Genomic DNA, 18,348 nt, shown 5'->3' with positions numbered 1-18,348 from the left:
CCCCAAACACAAGCGCTCAATTAGCTGAGCTAATAGCTCTTACAAGAGCACTTAAATTAAGCCAGAGAAAGATAGCTAACATTTCTACTAACTCCAAGTATGCTTTCCTAATTGTCCATGCTCATGCTGCTATTTAAAAGGAAAGGCATTTTCTTACCACTAATGAATCTCCCATAAAATATCACCAGGAAATTAATAGGTTATTATCTTCAGTTTTTCTTCCACAAGAAATAGCAGGATGCATTGTAGGGAACATCAAAAGAAAATAAATAAGGTAAGCAAAGGAATAAATTAACTGGTCAGCCAGCTAAGACAGAGGCAAGGAAGTCTCAGGGCATTAACACAACTAGTGAAAGCCCAAGTCCAGGAACTAAAACCATCTTTATTTAACCCAGGAAATTTAGTATTAGTGAAAACTCTCATCTCTCTCCTTCCCTAAGCCAAGCTGGGAAGGGCCCTCCACTGTTCTTCTTTCAACCCTCTCAGTAGTAAAATTTACAGGAATCAACTCCTGAATACATCACACTAAAGTCAAAGCTTAAAAAGCTGAGGGAGCAACCCCTAACAGTCCAGAGAAACATCCAGAATATCAATGTGGAAAAGCAGAAAATGTTAAGCCAAAAATCACAAAAATTAAGTGACTGAGTAAGGGCTACCCATCTTACTCAGTCCCACATTTACCTCAACATATACTTGTTGTCATTTCTGCCCTTTCCTCTCAAAATTTGCCACCAAATATTAAAACTTCTTTTTAATGTATAATTGCAGAAAATTTTAATAATAAATGAAATTGCACTTGGAACTCCGTAAATCCCCAAAGGGAAATGTTATATCTTGACAAGTAAAGTTTTAAACAAATGTTTTTACTATCCCACTCTTGTGAAAATTGTTATAGTTATGCTACTATTTGTGATAAAACTATACACTGTGGCACCCACAATGTGGAATTCTGGTTGTAAAATTCTAATTCGTGCTCCTATGAGAATCTAATACTGGGGCTTATCTGACAGGAGGCCACTCACGCAGTAATGCTTACCCACTGCTCACCTCCTGCTTTGTGGCTTCTTTCCCAACAGGCCACGGATTGTTACTGCTCTATGGCTTGAGGGTTGGGGACCCCTGCTCTAGGGTGTATCTCTTTCAGGGTTCCAACTAAAAGCCTAACTCTCTCTCCCACTTGGCAGACAACAACCTATAATTTTTGTATCTTCAGATCCACAAGACTGATAGAAGTTCTACTCTGCCACCACCTAAGAATCAACTTCTAATTTACGATACTATTTTAATTTCCCCAATTGTACAAAAGCATGTCCTTTATAGCTGTTTTAAAATCCATTATCCAATCAGGTTTCATGCACTTTGGTGCTATACTTCTTTGGTCTCTTTTAATCTAGAATATTCTCCCTGCCTTGTTATGACATTTTTTGATGCTTTTTGAATTTGTCATATATAAGGCTCCAAAAATGAAAATGAGCTTGGTGGTATGAGGAATTGAAAGGAGGTCAGTATATCAGGCGTTTCTTGCACCACGTGTTATCCTCTCAGCCCCACCTCTTCATCCAGCCATTGCTAAGGTGACCAGGTCCAGACAGTTGTTCACTAGCTTCATGCAGGTACACACTGACAGTGCCTCTCCTTAGTATCTATCTTTCCAGTACCTTCCTCTTTCCAGCACTGGGCTTCTTTGAGATGGTAGAATAGGACTTTTGCAGAAATCCTCTCAGCACCCATGCATTTGCAAACCAAAGTTGTGGGAGACTTAATGTCAATAGGATGACTTTTTAACAACTGGGGATGGGGGCAGATGGATAAATACTTCCTTTCATCTTCTGGGCAGAGAGTACTAAGAAACATTTTGTATTTGGTCGGGGGGAGGGTGAAAACCAAGCTTATGCCAAAAAAAGTCATAGAAAGCAGCTGGACCCTCATACTGGGAACCTAAATCTCTTATTGGGCAGATCACAGTAAAGATCTATTGCTGGTAAGTGAAGTAGTGATTACCCATGGCATACTAAGTATCACAATTACTAAGTATTGCTTAGTATTACAATTACGAGTTCACAATGACTAAGCATAGTCACCTGTGTGTTCTTGGCAGGAAGTGCTGAGAGAAGGTGAAGCACTGGACTCCAGAAGCTGTGGCACTAGAATGGTAGGGGTACAATGGGAATCATAGGATTCTGGAAGTATTTGGTTTGGTTTTAACTGCATTGGAATTATTTTTACAAAAAGAAAGAAAGAGCTGGGCTCAGTGGCTCACGCCTGTAATCCCAGGCTGAGGCTGGTGGATCATGAGGTCAGGAGTTCAAGACCAGCCTGATCAACATGGCAAAACCCTATTTCTACTAAAAATACAGAAATTGGCTGGGCGCAGTGGCTCATGCCTGTAATCCCAGCACTTTGGGAGGCCGAGGTGGGCGGATCACGAGGTCAGGAGATCAAGACCATCCTGGCTAACACAGTGAAACCCTGTCTCTATTAAAAATACAAAAAATTAGCTGGGTGTGGTGGCAGGTGCTTGTAGTCCCAGCTACTTGGGAGGCTGAGGGACGAGAATGGCATGAACCCAGGAGGCAGAGGTTGCAGTGAGCCAAGATCACACCACTGCACTCCAGCCTGAGTGACAGAGTGAGACTGTGTCTCAAAAAAAAAATAATAATAATACAGAAATTACCCAGGTATGGTGGCAGGTGCCCGTAGTCCCAGCTACTCAAGAGGCTGAAGCAGGAGAATCGCTTGAACTCAGGAGGAGGTGGAGGTTGCAGTGAGCCAAGGTCACACCACTTAATCCAGCCTGGGCAACAGAGCGAGAATCCATCTAAAAAAAAAAAAAAAAGAATGAATGAATGAATGAAAAAAGGAGAGGGACTTATTCATGCTCACCAACTACCAATTAAAGGCACACTTTGAACACTAGATGTTCCTGATGATAGCATTTAAAGAAACCCTCACATCCTGCAAGCACAGGGAAGAGAGTGCTGAGTGCTGAAACCCATATGTAGGATCTAATTTCTAAAAACATGGCATAACTGCAAAGGAAACTGGTGGCATGGTCTTAACAAATGCCAGATTACAAAGTGAATGCTCTGATAGTTGGATAACTCAGCTTCCTAATATCATAACTTGCTTTAAAAAACTACAGTAATCAAAATGCATTCATACCGGCTTAAAGATAAGCCTATAGACCAATGGAACAGAATTGAGAGTCAAAATAAATCTAAACATCCATCGTAAGTTGATTTCCACAAGGGTGCCAAGATCATTCAATGTGGGAACAAATTGTCTCCTGAATAAATGGTTTTTGGTTTTTGTGGGGTGTTTTGTTTGTTTGTTTTTAACTTTTATTTTAAGTTCAGGAGTACATGTGCAGGATGTGCAGGCTTGTTATACACGTAAACCTGTCATGGAGGTTTTTTGTACTGAATATCCACATGTAAAAGAATGAATCTGGACCCTCACCTTATACTATATACAGAAATTAACTCAAAATGGATCAACAACCCAAATTTAAGAGATAAAATTGCCAAATATGGGCCAGGCATGGTGGCTCACACCTGTAATCCCAGCACTTTGGGAGGCCAAAGGTGGGCGGATCACCTGAGGTCAGGAGTTCGAGACCAGCTTGACCAAGATAGTGAAACCCACCTCTACTGAAAATACAAAAATTAGCCAGCATGGTGGCGAGCACCTGTAATCCCAGCTACTTGGGAGGCTGAGGCAGGAAAATCGCTTGAACCTGGGAGGCAGAGGTTGTAGTGAGCCGAGATCGCACCATTGCACTCCAGCCTGGGCGACAAAGCAAGACTCCATCTCAAAAAAAAACAACACTCATAAGAGACAAATGGTGCATGACAACTTTGATAGACAACTTCGATAGAATTTTTCACATTAACAATCTCAGAAGGCCGCCCCTGATGGCTCACGCCTGTAATCCCAACACTTTCGGGGGCCAAGGCAGGTGGATCTCTTGAGCCCAGGAGTTCAAGACCAGCCTGGACAACATGGCGAAACCCCGTCTCTACAAAAATTAGCCGGGCATGGTGGCATGCATTTGTAATCCTAGCTATTCGTGAGGCTGAGGCAGGGGGATAGCTTGAGCCCAGGAGGCAAAGGTTGCCGTGAGCCGAGATCGTGCCACTGCACTCCAGCCTGAGCGACAGAGCCAGGCCTTATTTCAAAAAAAAAAAAGAACAAAAAAAAAACCACTATCTCAGAAGAGATAGCAAATCTGGGTAAGTCTTTAGAACTTGTTTCTATCAAGATTTTGACTTGGCTGCCCTCTAGTGGGCAGAAGCGTGACCCGACAGTAAGGAGAGAGAAAACGGTGGGCTCCACTTTCCCCAGTGTTCCCAGCTGGAGTGTGGATTCTGCACAACCGTTACCAGGATGCTCTGAGTCCTGGCCTCTTTTTTTTTTTTTTTTTTTTTGACAGGTGGAATCTCACTCTGCCACCCAGGCTGGAGTGCAGTGGCCCGGTCTTGGCTCACTGCAACCCCCACCTCCCGGGTTCAAGCAATTCTCCTGCCTCAGCCTCCGGAGTAGTTGGGATTACAGGCATGTGCCACCACGCCCAGCTAATTTTTTTTTTCTACTTTTAATAGAGATAGGGTTTCACCATGTTGGCCAGACTGATCTCAAACTCCTGACTTCAAGTGATCCACCTGCCTTGGCCTCCCAAACTGCTGGGATTACAGGCGTGAGCCACTGCGCCTGGCTGAGTCCTGGCCTCTACTTAGAGGTTTATGTGCAAATGTTTATTTCCAGAAATTGTTCGCAGCAGTGACTTAGGGGAAAGGACAGTTTAATCATAAGGAAGCAATCAGACGCCAGGCGCCGTGGCTTACGCCTGTAATCCCAACACTTTGGAAGGCTGAAGCGGGCGGATCACCTGAGGTCGCCAGTTTGAGACCAGCCTGACCAACATGGAGAAACCCCGTCTCTACTAAAAATACAAAAAATTAGCTAGGCATGGTGGTGCATGCCTGTAATCCCAGCTACTCGGGAGGCTGAGGCAGGAGAATCGCTTGAAGCTGGGAGGTGGAGGTTGCAATGAGCGAGATCATGCCATTGCACTCCAGCTTGGGCAACAAGAGCAAAACTCCATCTCAAAAAAAAAAAAGAAAAAACAATCAGACAATCCCAGAAGTATGGGATGTTATACAAAACAACTGGCCTGGACTATTCAAAAACTCAGTGTCAAGATAGCCACAAAAAAGGAGAGGAGGCCGAGCACAGTGGCTCACACTTGTAATTCTAGCACCTTAAAGGCCAAAGCAGGCAGACTGCAGACTGGGGGAGGATTGCCAAAGGCCAAGAGTTCAAAAACATCCTGGGAAACATATCAAGATTATCTCTACTAAAAAAAAAAAATTAATTAGCCGGGCATGGTGGCACCCACTTGTAGTCCTGGCTACTTGGTAGGCTCAGGTGGGAGTGTCGCCAGATCGAGGCTGCAGTGAGCCATGGTTGTGCCTTTGCACTCCAGACCAGGAGACAGCAAGACATCATCTCGAAAACAAAACCAAAAGAAAAGCAATCGCAAGATGGGCATTGGTTAGATCAGATCTCTTCTACTGTCATAATTTTCTCACTGTTATCATTCATGCAAAAGTGGTTTCAAACCTAAGCGTAAAAATGAACCATTTTTCCTGTATCTTTGAGTCTTCAATCTGAAAGTGCTTGTGTATACATGTTAAATAAATGTGTATGCCTTTTCTCCAATTAATCTGCCCTTTGCAAATTGATTTGTCAGCAACCTTGAGAGGACCAAAGCCCTTGGCCCCTACAAGGGATTTAATTGGCTTTTATTTTATTTTATTTTATTTTATTTTATTTTATTATTTTTCTTCTGGAAGTTGGCTGCCTTTCTAACTAAAAAAAAAAAAAATACTTACCATAGGTAATTCTTTTCTTTTTTATTTATTTTTTTAAATAATAGGGACAAGGTCTTGCTATCTTGCCCAAGCCAGTCTCAGACTCCTGGGTTCAAGCAATCTGCCACCTCAGCCTCTCAAAGTGCTGGAATTACAGGTGTGAGCCACCGTACCCAGCCAACTTATTCCTTTTATTTGTCATCCTTATGTAGTAGCTGAGACCACACAGGTGTGCACCACCATGCCTGGCTAATTTTTGTGTTTTTTTGTAGAAACAGAGTCTGGCTGTGTAGCCCAGGTGGGTCTCAAATTCCTGGCTTCAAAGGGTCTCCTGCCTCAGCATCCCAAAGTGCCAGAATTACAGGCATGAGCCCCTGCGCCCTGCCCGTTTAACACCTTTTCAAATCACATTATTTGAGGTGGTATTTATTCCTCTTCAAACTGCAGGGAAAGGTCTTCCAGGCCAATGGACCCATCGCTTCTAAAAGAGTTCCAGTGTTGGGTTCTGATCATGGCCTCTACTTAGAGGTTTATGTGCAAATATTTATTTCCAGGATCTGTTTGCAGCAGTGACTTAGGGGAAAGGACTTCTCCTATACCTTATGCTTCTATGATTTTCAGGCTCCTTTTGTGAACTAGGATGATTTAACTTTAGGATAAGTTCTGTTCTTGCATTTTATTTCTTTCACTAAAAGAAAAGATGAGCCAGACGCAGTGGCACATGCCTGTAATCCCAGCACTTTTGAGAGACCAAGGCAGGCGGATCACCTGAGGTCAGGAGTTTAAGACCAGCCTGGCCAACATGGCGAAACCCCGTCTCTACTGAAAATACAAAAATTAGCCGGGCAAGGTGGCTGGGGCCTGTAATCCTAGCTACTCAGGAGGCTGAGGCAAGAGAATCACTTGAACCTGAGAGGCAGAGGCTGTAGTGAGCCGAGATAGTGCCACTGCACTACAGCCTGAGTGACAGAGCGAGACTCAGGGTCAAAAAAGAAAAAAAATGATGAATTGGCCTAAGTTGATTTTATCTTCAAATAAGCAGGTAATGTTCTTTAGCATGTATAAGGCTGGCCAGGCACAGTGGCTCACACCTATACTCCCAGCGCTTTGGGAGGCTGAGGCAGGTGGATCACTTGAGGTCAGGAGTTCGAGACCAGCCTGGCCAACATGGTGAAACCCCCATCTCTACTAAAAATACACAAATTAGCCAGGGGTGTTGGCACATCCCTGTAATCCCAGCTATTTAGGAGGTTGAGCCATGAGCTACTGGGGAGGCTGAGGCAGGAGAATCACTTGAACCCAGGAGGCAGAGGTTGCAGTGAGCTGAGATCATGCCACTGTACTCCAGTCTGGGTGACAGAGTGAGACTCTGTCTCAAAAAAAAAATTAAAAATTAAAAAAAATTCTCATGTAAATACAATGTGACCCATGGTTCAGAGACTTATTTAACTCATTTATCAGGGAGCTGGCAAGATGGTAAAACTGGCTCAAAGAAAATTTGAGAAATTGAGGATATATAAACTGAATAAAGGATGCTGTAGCTGTGGGAACAGCCCAAACTGGGCCTATTCTGTTGATAACAAAATGTCGGCCGAGCACAGTGGCTCACGCCTGTAATCCCAGCACTTTGGGAGGCTGCGGTGGGCAGATCACCTGAGTTTGGGAGTTCAAGACCAGCCTGACCAATGTGGAGAAACCCCCTGACTCTACTAAAAATACAAAATTAGTTGGGCATGGTGGCGCATGCCTGTAATCCCAGCTACTCGGGAGGCTGAGGCAGGAGAATCACTGGAACCCAGGAGGTGGAGGTTGCAGTGAGCCGAGATCGCACCACTGCACTCCAGCCTGGGCAACAAGAGTGAAACTCCATCTCAAAAAAAAATAATAATAATCAAGTTACCTTGTAGGTATAACAGAACCAAAATTGCAAGTCATATAACCTGAGCATGCAAAATAGAAAACGTTTTGACCTCTAACTACACCTGGAAACAACAATTTCCTCCCCCAGGAACCAATAAGACTGGGACATAAACTGAGTACAGTGGCTCATACCAGTAATCTCAGCACTTTGAGAGGCTGAGGCGGGAGATCACTTGAGCCAGGAGTTTGAGACCAGCCTGAACAACATAGCAAGACCCTGTCTCTATTAAAAAAAAAAAAAAAAAAACTGGGACATGATCAGAACCCAACGCTGGAACGCTTTTAGAAGCGAGGGGTCCATTGGCCTGGAAGACCTGAGGCTAAAATCTGCCTCAACATGCCTTAGCATAAACGGTCAAATTCCAGGGAGGCGCAGTGGTTCGCGCCTGTAATCCTAGCACTTTGGGAGGCCAAGGCAGGCGAATCACCTGAAGTCAGGAGTACCTGACCAGCCTTATTTCCAAGCTTTCAATAATTCTTAACAGTGTTTCCAGGAGTTAGAGAGTTTATACTAAGGGTTCTCAGACTCCAATATGACCTTCTCTTTTCCCCTGAGCTGAGATCCTGGGTGTCCTTCAACTGCTACCAAGCAAGGGGAAGAGAAGAAGGATGGAGACAATTTCATGTCCTTTAGAGCTTGAAGTCCATTAGAGATATGCTTCCATGTTCTGCAAAATCAATACAAAGTATATAAGAAGGGATTATAGGTGGAACAGAGATCATTAGATGAAGATTAGATGACCTTATGTGTGTAAAGCTTTTTGACACAGAGTAGTGCTGGAATAAATGCAGCAATGATGGTGAGAGTGGCCAATAAGGTGGAAGAAAAGTAAGAGCGCATGATGTGGCCTTCCCTGTGGCTTGGGCTTTTCACAGGGCCGGGTTCCTAGACGAAGCAACCCAAGAGAGAAGGTCTGAAGAGCAGGCAAGGCAGAAGAGAGCAAGGCAGAAGCTGATGCAGGGCCAGGAGCCCCAAAGTGGTGCTTAGCCCGCTGGGTTCTTGGCTTTGCCCAGGAAAGAATTCAAGGGCAAGCCAGAGATAGAAGAAAACAGCTTTATTGAAGAGGCGATGTTACAGCTCGGTGACTGCTCCTGCAAGGCAGGGCTAGAGAGTAGCTGCTCAGGCCGTTTGCAGTCCTATTTATACTCACTTTTAATTGCATGCAGAGTAAGGGACGGTTTATGCAGAAATTTCTAGGGAAGGGGTAGTAATCATTGGGTCATTGCTATGGAAAGGGGTGGTAACGCCTGGGTGTTGCCATGGCAACAGTAAATTGACATGGTACACTGATGGGTGTGTGTGATTAAAAGCTGCTTTTGCCCGGCCCTGTTTTACCTAATCTTCAGTCTGGTCCAGTGTCCAAGCCCCGCCTATGGAGTCAGGTCCCAACTCCTATCTCAGAGCTACAAGAGTGCTTTTGGCCTCGTCTCTGAAGTCACACAGCGTTGCTTTCACTGCATTTTCTTCATCACAAGTGACTGCCTAAGGCCAGCCCAGATTCAAGACGAGAGAGACTAAACTCCACCCATCAAGGGGAAGACTGTCCAAGAATTTGCGACCATCTTCCATCAGTCATACCATCCTACTCAGAGTCAGAGTCTTCAGTATGATCTAGAATAATCAAAACAACATGGTACTGCCATAAAAACAGACCCAGAGACCCATGGAACAGAAGAGAGAAATAAATGCACACATCTAGAGTCCACTGATCTTTGACAAAGTTGCCAAGAACACACAATAGGGAAAGGACAATCTCTTTAGTAAATGGTGCTGGGAAAATGGAAAGTCCACACGTAGAAGAATGAAATTGGACCCTGATCTCATACCACATCCAAAAATCAATTCACAATGGATTGAACAATTAAATATAAGACCTAAACCTGTAAAACTACTAGAAGAAAACTTAGGATAAAAGCTATTGACATTGATCTGAACTTTTTTTTTTTTTTGGATATAACCCCAAAAGCACAGGCAGCAAAAGCAAAAATAGACAAGTGAGATTACATCAAACTAAAAAGTTTTTGCCCATCAAATGAATCAATCAATAGTGTGAAAAGACAATCTATGGAATGGGAGAAAAGATTTGCAAACCATACATTTGATAATAGGTTAATATCCAAAGTTTATAAGGAACTCAAACAACTCAATAGCAAGGTAACAATCTGATTATTCGTGTTCAGTCTGAACAACAATGCAAGACTCTGCCTCTAAAAGAATTTAATTTTTTTTTCTTTTTGAGGCAAAATCTCACTCTGTCGCCCAGGCTGGAGTGCAATGATACAAACTTGACTCACCTCAACCTCCGCCTCCCAGGTTCAAGCGATTCTCCTGTCTCAGCCTCCTGAGTAGCTGGGATTACAGATACGTGCCACCACACCCGGCTAAATTTTGTACTTTTAGTAAAGACGGGGTTTCACCTATAATCCCAAAGTGCTGGGATTATAGGCATGAGCCACTGCACCCAGCCAAGAATTAAAATTTAAAAATGGGCCAGGCACAGTGGCTTACACCTATAATCACAGCACTTTGGGAGGCCAAGGCAGGTGGATTGCTTGAGCTCAGGAGTTCAAGACCAGCCTGGGCAACATGGTAAAACTCCATCTCTATTAAAAATACAAAAAAATAGCCGAGCATGGTGGCACATGCCTGTAGTCCCAGTTACTCAGGAGGCTGAGGTGGGAGGATCACTTGAGCCTGAAGAGCGGAGGCTGCAGCGAGGCTGAGATTGTGCCACTACACTCCAGCCTGGGTGACAGAGAGAGAACCTGTCTCAAAAAAAAAAAAAAAAAAGTACATAATAAAAAATTTTAAAGTCTATGCTGGCAGTCCTGCCTATACAATTCCCTTTCAAACTTTGTAAGCTTGCTATTTATCTGCTTATACTTCACTCCATCCTCCAGAAACCACATCACTATTGTTTTCAAGAAATACCCTCTCTCTCTAGACCAACTTCTTCCTGTTTTAAGATCTGGTTTCTGCGGAAGGCCGCAGGGTCCTCTGCCTTGGAAAACCAGAGACCTTTGTTCACTTGTTTATCTGCTGACCTTCCCTCCACTATTGTCCTATGACCCTGCCAAATCCCCCTCTGCGAGAAACACCCAAGAATGATCAATTAAAAAAAAAAAAAAAAAAAAAAAGATCTGGTTTCTGAGGGACCATGCCCTTAAAGCTTCCTAGAAACCCTTTTGTCTGACTGGTCGGCTTTTCACCAAGCACTACCTTTGTATTTTCAACAGTCATAACAAAGGGTCAGAAGGCCACACCTTTAATTTGATCCATATTCACAGGCTTTTTTTCACCTTGATAATCTTTTGTGGCTAGGCACGATGGCTCATGCCTATAATCCCAGCACTTTGGGAGGCCAAGGCGGGAGGATGGCTTGAGCCCAGGAGTTCAATATAAGCCTGGGCAATATAGCCAGACCCCATCTCTACAAAACATGTTTTAAAAATTAGCTGTGCATGGTGGCACGTGACTGTGGTCCCAGCTACTTGGGAGGCTGAGGCGGGAGGATCACTTAAGCCCAGGGAGTTCAAGGCTTCAATGAGTCACGATTGCCCCACTGCACACCAGCCTGGGCAACAGAGTGAGTGAGACTCTGTCTAAAAAAAAAAAAAAAATTGTGGGTGGAGAGACTGGAAGTGAGAAAAAGTTTTCTTTTCCATCCTAGCAAGTCATAGTCCCCCTGTATTTCCCCTGAATTCTTCTAGAAAATCAGTCAACCCCTATAGTTCACCTCACTCTTGGTATGCATTATCATACTCAGCCACATGAGCAGCCAGCATTACGTCTGGAGGTTCCCTTATCCAAACACAACAGTTCATCAGAAATACTTTCCATCTTCTAAGTAACCTCGGGCGATAGTTTAGGAATCATTTCACTACATCATAACATAGGTCACCAGTTTTTCTGCCTCCAATAACAATTTTCTCACTATTCTGCAGCTTTGCTAACAGTTTCCTTTGTGATTTTCTACCTTTCATCTACTATGCAGTGCCAAGGCCACTGGCACATGCTTGAGGATTTTGTTAGGGCAGTGCCCAGCTCCTGGTACCAATTTCTGCAACCGTTAGCTAACAGTTATCTATTGCCACAACGATACTGCATAGCAAATCATATCAAACACTGTGGCATAAAACAAGAAGCACTTATTGAGCCTATGCATCTAAGAGTCAGTTGGTAGGTCAGCTGGGGACTGACTGATGTTTTTTTTTTTTTGAGGCAGAGTCTTACTTTGTTGCCCAGGCCAGAGTGCAGTGGTGCAATCTTGGCTCACTGCAGCCTTTGCCTCCTGGGTTCAAGCGATTCTCCTGCCTCAGCCTCCTGGGACTACAGACACGCACCATCAAGCCCAACTTATTTTTGTATTTTTTAGGAGAGACAAGGTTTCACCATGTTGGCCGGGCTGGTCTCAAACTCCTGACCTCAGGTGATCTGCCCACCTCGGCCTCTCAAAGTGCTGGGTTTACAGGCGTGAGCTACTGAGCCCAGCCAGACTGACTGATCTTGAATGCCTTGTCTGAGACCACGTTCCTCCACTCTGAATGGTCTTCCACCCTCCAGAAAGCTGATCCAGACTTGTCCTCATGGTGGAGATGAGTTACAGAGTTAGAGAGAGAATGAGAAGTATGAAATTCCTCATGAGCACTAGTCTTGAAACTGATGAACCATCATTTCTACCACATCTTATGGGTCAAACAAGTCATAAACCAGTTCTCATTCAAAGGATGGAGAAAAAAATCTACTTCTTTTTTCTAATTATTATTGAGACAGAGTCTTACTCTGTCATCCAAGCTGGAGTGCAGTGGCACAATCATGGCTCATTGTAGCCCTGAACTCCTGGGCTCAAATGATCCTCCTGCCTCAGCCTCCTGAGTAGCTAGCCACACACTACCATGTCTGGCTAATTTCTTTTTTTAGAGACAGGGTCTTGCTATGTTGCCCAGGCCTGGTCTGGAATTCCTGGCCTCGAGCAGTCCTCCTGTCTTGGCCTCCCATAGTGCTGAGATTACAGGCGTTAGCCACCACGCCCAGCCAAGAATCTATGTCTTTTTTTTTTCTTTTTCTAGACAGAATCTCACTGTGTCGCCCAGGCTGGAGTGCAGTGGCGGGATTCTCCAGGAGAATCACTTGAACCTGGATGGTGGAGGTTGCAGTGAACCAAGATACCATGCCACTGTACTCCAGCCTGGATGACAGAGCCAGACTCTCTCAAAATATATATATTAATTGGATTCAAATTCTCTTTCTCTCTCTCTCTCTCTCACACACACACACACACACCTCTGCTGTAAAGATTTTAAGCAATATGGAGCCCCTGATCCCAGCTGCCTTCATGGTTTAGTCTGCAACATGGTTGCAATCATCCTCAAGTCATCCCGAAATACTGGCAGTGAATTACAAAGATGCTGCAGCCACCGCAGGCACAGTCTTGGGAGCAACAGCAAACCTGGACTACCTCTCAAATTTTTGTTTGTATCCCCTCACATCATCACCAAGTTGTTCTGCCTTCCTCTATTTGTAGCTTCTTATTTTAGTTCACTTCATTTTCCTAGAACCATTTTTATATCACTTCTGGATCTAATAAACCATCATTTTACTTAGAGCAATTTCTATTCTTAGAAAATCAGAGGGCCTTTCAGCTTCTGCTGTAAGGTGACTCTTAGTCCAGAGAACAAGATTATATCCGCTTCTGTAGGATTACAGCAAATTACTATGCTTTCTACTTCTTCCTGTGATAATATATGTTGTCACCTAAGTCTGGAACTTCCTTTGTTAAATATTTGTGACTCTCCAGGCAGCCTGAGGGTGAGAACAATAGATCTGTCTCCAGCCTAGCCTGGGAGCTGCCTTAAAGGAGCCGCACACTTAGTGATTGCAGAGATGCTGGTGGGAAGCAGCGAGTAGACTAGCTGTTGTGTTTTATTAATTTGGTGCTTGGACCAGGAAAATTAAAATGCAGCCTTGTGCTCTGTGGATGAGACCTTACTGCCTCAGAATAGCTACTTCTGATAGGGCAGAGAACAATAAGTCACTTAAGTCATTTGTTGATGGTCATGAATCATGGCATCATGACGGGGACCACCACCAGCAAAATCAAATCAAATTATTTTGTTTGTTCACATTAATCAGAACAAAGAGAAATTAATTGGAGAGTCAGTATATAAGATGCATGTTTTAATATTACAAGATCCACAAAAGAATGGTAATAAGCCGGGCACGGTGGTTCACGCCTGTAATATCAGCACTTTGGGAGGCCAAAGCCTGGCGGATCATGAGGTCAGGGGTTCGAGACCAGCCTGGCCAATATAATAAAACCCTGTCTCTACTAAAAATACAAAAATTAGCCGGGCATGGTGGCGCGCACCTGTAATCCCAGCTACTCAGGAGGCTGAGGCAGGAGAATCACTGGAACTGGGAGGCAGAAGTTGCAGTGACCCAAGATCACACCACTGTACTTCAGCTTGGGCAACAGAGCGAGACTTCATAAAAAAAATGGTAATGAATATAATAACTATCAAGAAAATAAAGTATTTATAAACCATAATGAAAATGTAGGCGGGAGGCCGAGTGCTGTGGCTCACGCTATAATCCCAGCACTTTGGGAGGCTGAGGCAGGCGGGTCGTTTGAGCCCAGGACTTTGAGACCAGCCTGGGCAACATAAGGAGACCCTGTCTCTACAAAAAAATTAAAAATTAACTGGGTGTGGTGGTGCACACCTGTAGTCCCAGGTACTCAGGAGGCTGAAGTGGGAGGATTATTTGAGCTCGGAAGGTTGAGGCCACGTTGAGCTGTGATTGTGCCACTGCACTCCAGTCTGGGTAACAGAATGAGATGAAAGAAAGAAGGAATGAAGGAAGGAAGGAAGGAAGGGAGTGAGGGAGGGAGGGAGGAAGAGAAAATGTGAATGGATGAATCTCATAAAAATAATGCACAAAAAAACAGATACAAGAGTGTATGTGAGAAAACATTTTAAATGGTCCATTTCTGAGGCATGATAAATCTAAGTACTGGCAGCCAGCCTGCAAATATAACAAACTGCAGGGCTCATCCACCTAGAAGGTCACAATAAGGGAACAGAATGTAGAGGCGGGGTCAGCCCATAAAAGGCAAGAAAGTGGCCGGCGCAGTGGCTCACGCCTGTAATCCCAGCACTTTGGGAGGCCGAGGCAGGCGGATCACGAGGTCAAGAGATCGAGACCATCCTGGCCAACATGGTGAAACCTCGTCTCTACTAAAAATACAAAAATTACGCAGATGAGTGTGTTTCTCACATAGATAAAGTTCAGAATACAAACCAAACTAAACTACAGCATTAGGAATGCACCCTTAGGTGGTAAAATGAAAAGAAAAACAAGAAAGTGATTACCATAAGTATCAGCATCGTTGTTACTTCTGCGTAGAAAGGAAAGGATAGTGATAATAAGAAGAGGAAGGGTTCTGGGATGCTGGAAATATTCCACTTCTTGGCCTGTGTGGTAGTTAAATGGATGTTCACTTTGTGATAAATCATTCAGCTGTATATTTATGTTTTGTTTACTTTTCTGCATGTTATATTGCACAAATAAGATTCGAAAAACAAATGTCCAAGGTAGTCAATGCAATGTTAAAGATAACACGAAAAGACTATAATTACAAAGCTTTGGAAGCTAGGACGATCCGTATGGATGAAGACAGGCAAAGGAATGAATGAAAAACAATTTAAAAATCCAGAAAAGACCATGAATCTAAAATATCTTGATATATAATAGAGGTGGCACATAATCACTGGAGAACAAAGAGAAACACCCTAGGACGGAACCTTGAGAACGCCTACAAGAAGCGATCTCGTAAGCGTTCCTCATAAACATCAAACTGGTTGAAATGTCCCCCGCCCTTCGTCGTTGGGATGTTTCAGATGCGTTGGCGCTTCCCGGCCTCGAGGGGGCATCTGGAGAACGGCGGGCGCCGGGAAAGTACGCATGCGCACTGCTCCCAGGGTTTGCGGTAAGAATCTCTGCTCTCGCGCCCGGTTACGCACACGGCATTTACAGTGCGCAGAGCGCCCACGCACGCGCACTGGGGTGTCCGCCGGGCATCGCGCTGTCCAGTTATTCCAGTTTCTCTGGGAGCAGCCGAGTTGACCCCACGGTCTGAGATGTCCAAGCTGCCCGCAGACAGCAGTGTCCCGCAGACAGGCGCGGCGAATGGTGACAGAGACGTCCCGCAGGCGGAGGTAGGCCGCGGGAGGCGGGAGCCGGCCCCGGCACAGCCTGAGGAGGCCGGGGAAGGCGCGATGGCGGCGGCCAGGGGAGGCCAGGTGCCGGCGGCCAGGGAAGGTCGGATGGCGGCGGCCAGGGCAGCCCCGGCGGCGGCAGCCAGGGGAGCCCCGGTGGCAGCGGCGGCGTTGGCCAGGGCAGCCGCGGCGGGCAGGGAAAGCCCGGCGGCGGCGGCGGCCAGGGAAGCCCGGATGGCGGAGGTCGCCCGCTTGCTGGGGGAGCCAGTGGACGAAGAGGGTCCCGAGGGCAGGCCCAGGTCCAGACACGGGAACGGAGGCCTGGCTGCGTTGCCCTATCTCCGTCTCCGCCACCCACTTAGCGTTTTAGGCATCAATTACCAGCAGTTTCTCCGCCACTATCTGGAAAATTACCCGATTGCTCCCGGCAGAATACAAGAGCTTGAAGAACGCCGCAGGCGATTCGTGGAAGCCTGCAGAGCAAGGGAAGCAGCGTTTGATGCCGAATATCAGCGAAATCCTCACAGGGTGGACCTCGATATTTTAACCTTTACGATAGCTCTGACTGCCTCTGAAGTTATCAACCCTCTGATAGAAGAACTTGGTTGCGATAAGTTTATCAATAGAGAATAGTTATGTGGTGACACTACTTCAAGAGAACCTCTGCATTCCAGTCATACCAATCCTGCAACTTGATTTTCAGAAGTCAAGAGTATATCGCGATAAGACAGTGCACAGGTGGAGGGGAAAAAAAGGGGGAGGGGGAAGCTTATCTTGAAAAAGCATCACAGAAGTAGAAAAAAATGTCGAAAGCATTATAACTGTAACGTTCTTTGAGTTTGTGATTGATCCACATTTTCCCCCCTGCATTATGGAAAATGTCTCTCAGTATTGCTTTATTGCAAAGTAAAGGATGGTTTTATAAAATTGAGACTGATGAAACATCAATACTAGAGCCCATGAGGATGAAAGAAATTATCAAATAGTGCTGAACAGAATAAGATGTTAACGCTGAGTTATTAGGACTGGAAGGCTATGAAAAGAACTTGAAATTGTCGGAATATGTGCTCTCTTCATGTCGTATTCAATAGAAGTTTCTAGTTTAAGATTGATTTTGTGTTTTCTTAGGCATTTCAAGTGACAAGCAAAGTAAATGTATATATTATGTGATAAATCATGTTTTCAAGAACGTCAAATTTATGGACTTTTTTCTTTCAATTTTTAATTTTTAAAGTTTTTTTGGTATAAAAAAATCCATTCACAAGCCAAAAAATATATAAAATATACAGTGAAAAGCCTTCCATTCTTGTTTTCCTCCATCCAGTACCAACGATGACCTCTAATAGCCACAGTTTCCTTTCCGTCCTTCTAGTTTCCTTACGTGTACACAGGCACATATAAATCTGGGTTTACTATTATTTCTTCACAGAAGTCGGCATATTATATTTACTGGTTTATACATTGCTTTCTCATTAAGAACATATGTTGACCCTTCCAAACCACTGTATTTCCTCATTATTTTTTAAAGTGGCATTTTATTCCATTCTGAGGTTATGTCGAAATTTACTTAACCAGGGATATATTGACGGACATTTCGGTTGTTTCCCATCTCTTTCTTTGGGCAGAATAAAAAATTGCTAGAGTAGTTCATCTTGTACAATTGCTAGAGTAGTTCATCTTGTATATCATGTGGCATGTGCACAAATATAGTATGGTTCAATTCAAAATTCACTTCATATTTGAACATCTCTGAAATGTGGGTGCATCTTATATTTGATGCTGTAATAGATCATTTTTTCCTTAGGTTTTCATGAAACTAGTGATTTTTTTTTTTTAAGAGGGAGTCTCACTCTGTCGCCAGGCTGGAGTGCAGTGGCGCAATCTCGGCTCACTGCAACCTCCGCCTCCCAGGTTCAAGTGATTCTCCTGCCTCAGCCTCCTGAGTAGCTGGGACTGCAGGAGCCCACCACAACACCTGGTCAATTTTTGTATTTTTAGTAGAGACGGGGTTTCACCATGTTGGCCAGGATGGTCTTGATCTCTTGACCTTGTGATCTGCCCACCTTGGCCTCCCAAAGTGCTGGGATTACAGGTGTGAGCCACCGCGCCCAGCCCTAATGATGTGTCTCATGATCAATAGCTACCTAGATTCCTTTTTACATGTAATATCTGTAGGCTGATGCCCCAGAAATGAGAATTCTGGGCCAAAGGTACTCCTTTGAGATTTTATGAATATTGCAATGCAGCATTCCGTATGTGTCCTGCTTTGCACTCCCACCAGCAATTAATGATCATAGATGTTTCATTACAGCCTAGCCAACACACTAAATCATCAATA

At 44.4% G+C, this 18,348-nt stretch overlaps 1 protein-coding gene across 1 annotated transcript; it reads left to right on the top strand.

Moving 5' to 3' along the window:
- Positions 1 to 15,751: 15,751 nt before the first annotated feature.
- EID2 (EP300 interacting inhibitor of differentiation 2) lies at positions 15,752 to 17,206 on the top strand. Its single transcript, XM_003846138.6, has one exon. It carries the CDS (start codon positions 15,933 to 15,935, stop codon positions 16,641 to 16,643), a length of 711 nt encoding a protein of 236 aa, XP_003846186.2. The 5' UTR covers positions 15,752 to 15,932; the 3' UTR covers positions 16,644 to 17,206.
- The last annotated feature ends 1,142 nt before the right edge of the window (positions 17,207 to 18,348 follow it).

The sequence above is a fragment of the Pan paniscus genome, chromosome 20 (assembly GCF_029289425.2).
Source record: "Pan paniscus chromosome 20, NHGRI_mPanPan1-v2.0_pri, whole genome shotgun sequence".
Lineage (NCBI taxonomy): Eukaryota > Metazoa > Chordata > Mammalia > Primates > Hominidae > Pan > Pan paniscus.
This window is presented reverse-complemented; position numbering and strand designations above follow the sequence as displayed.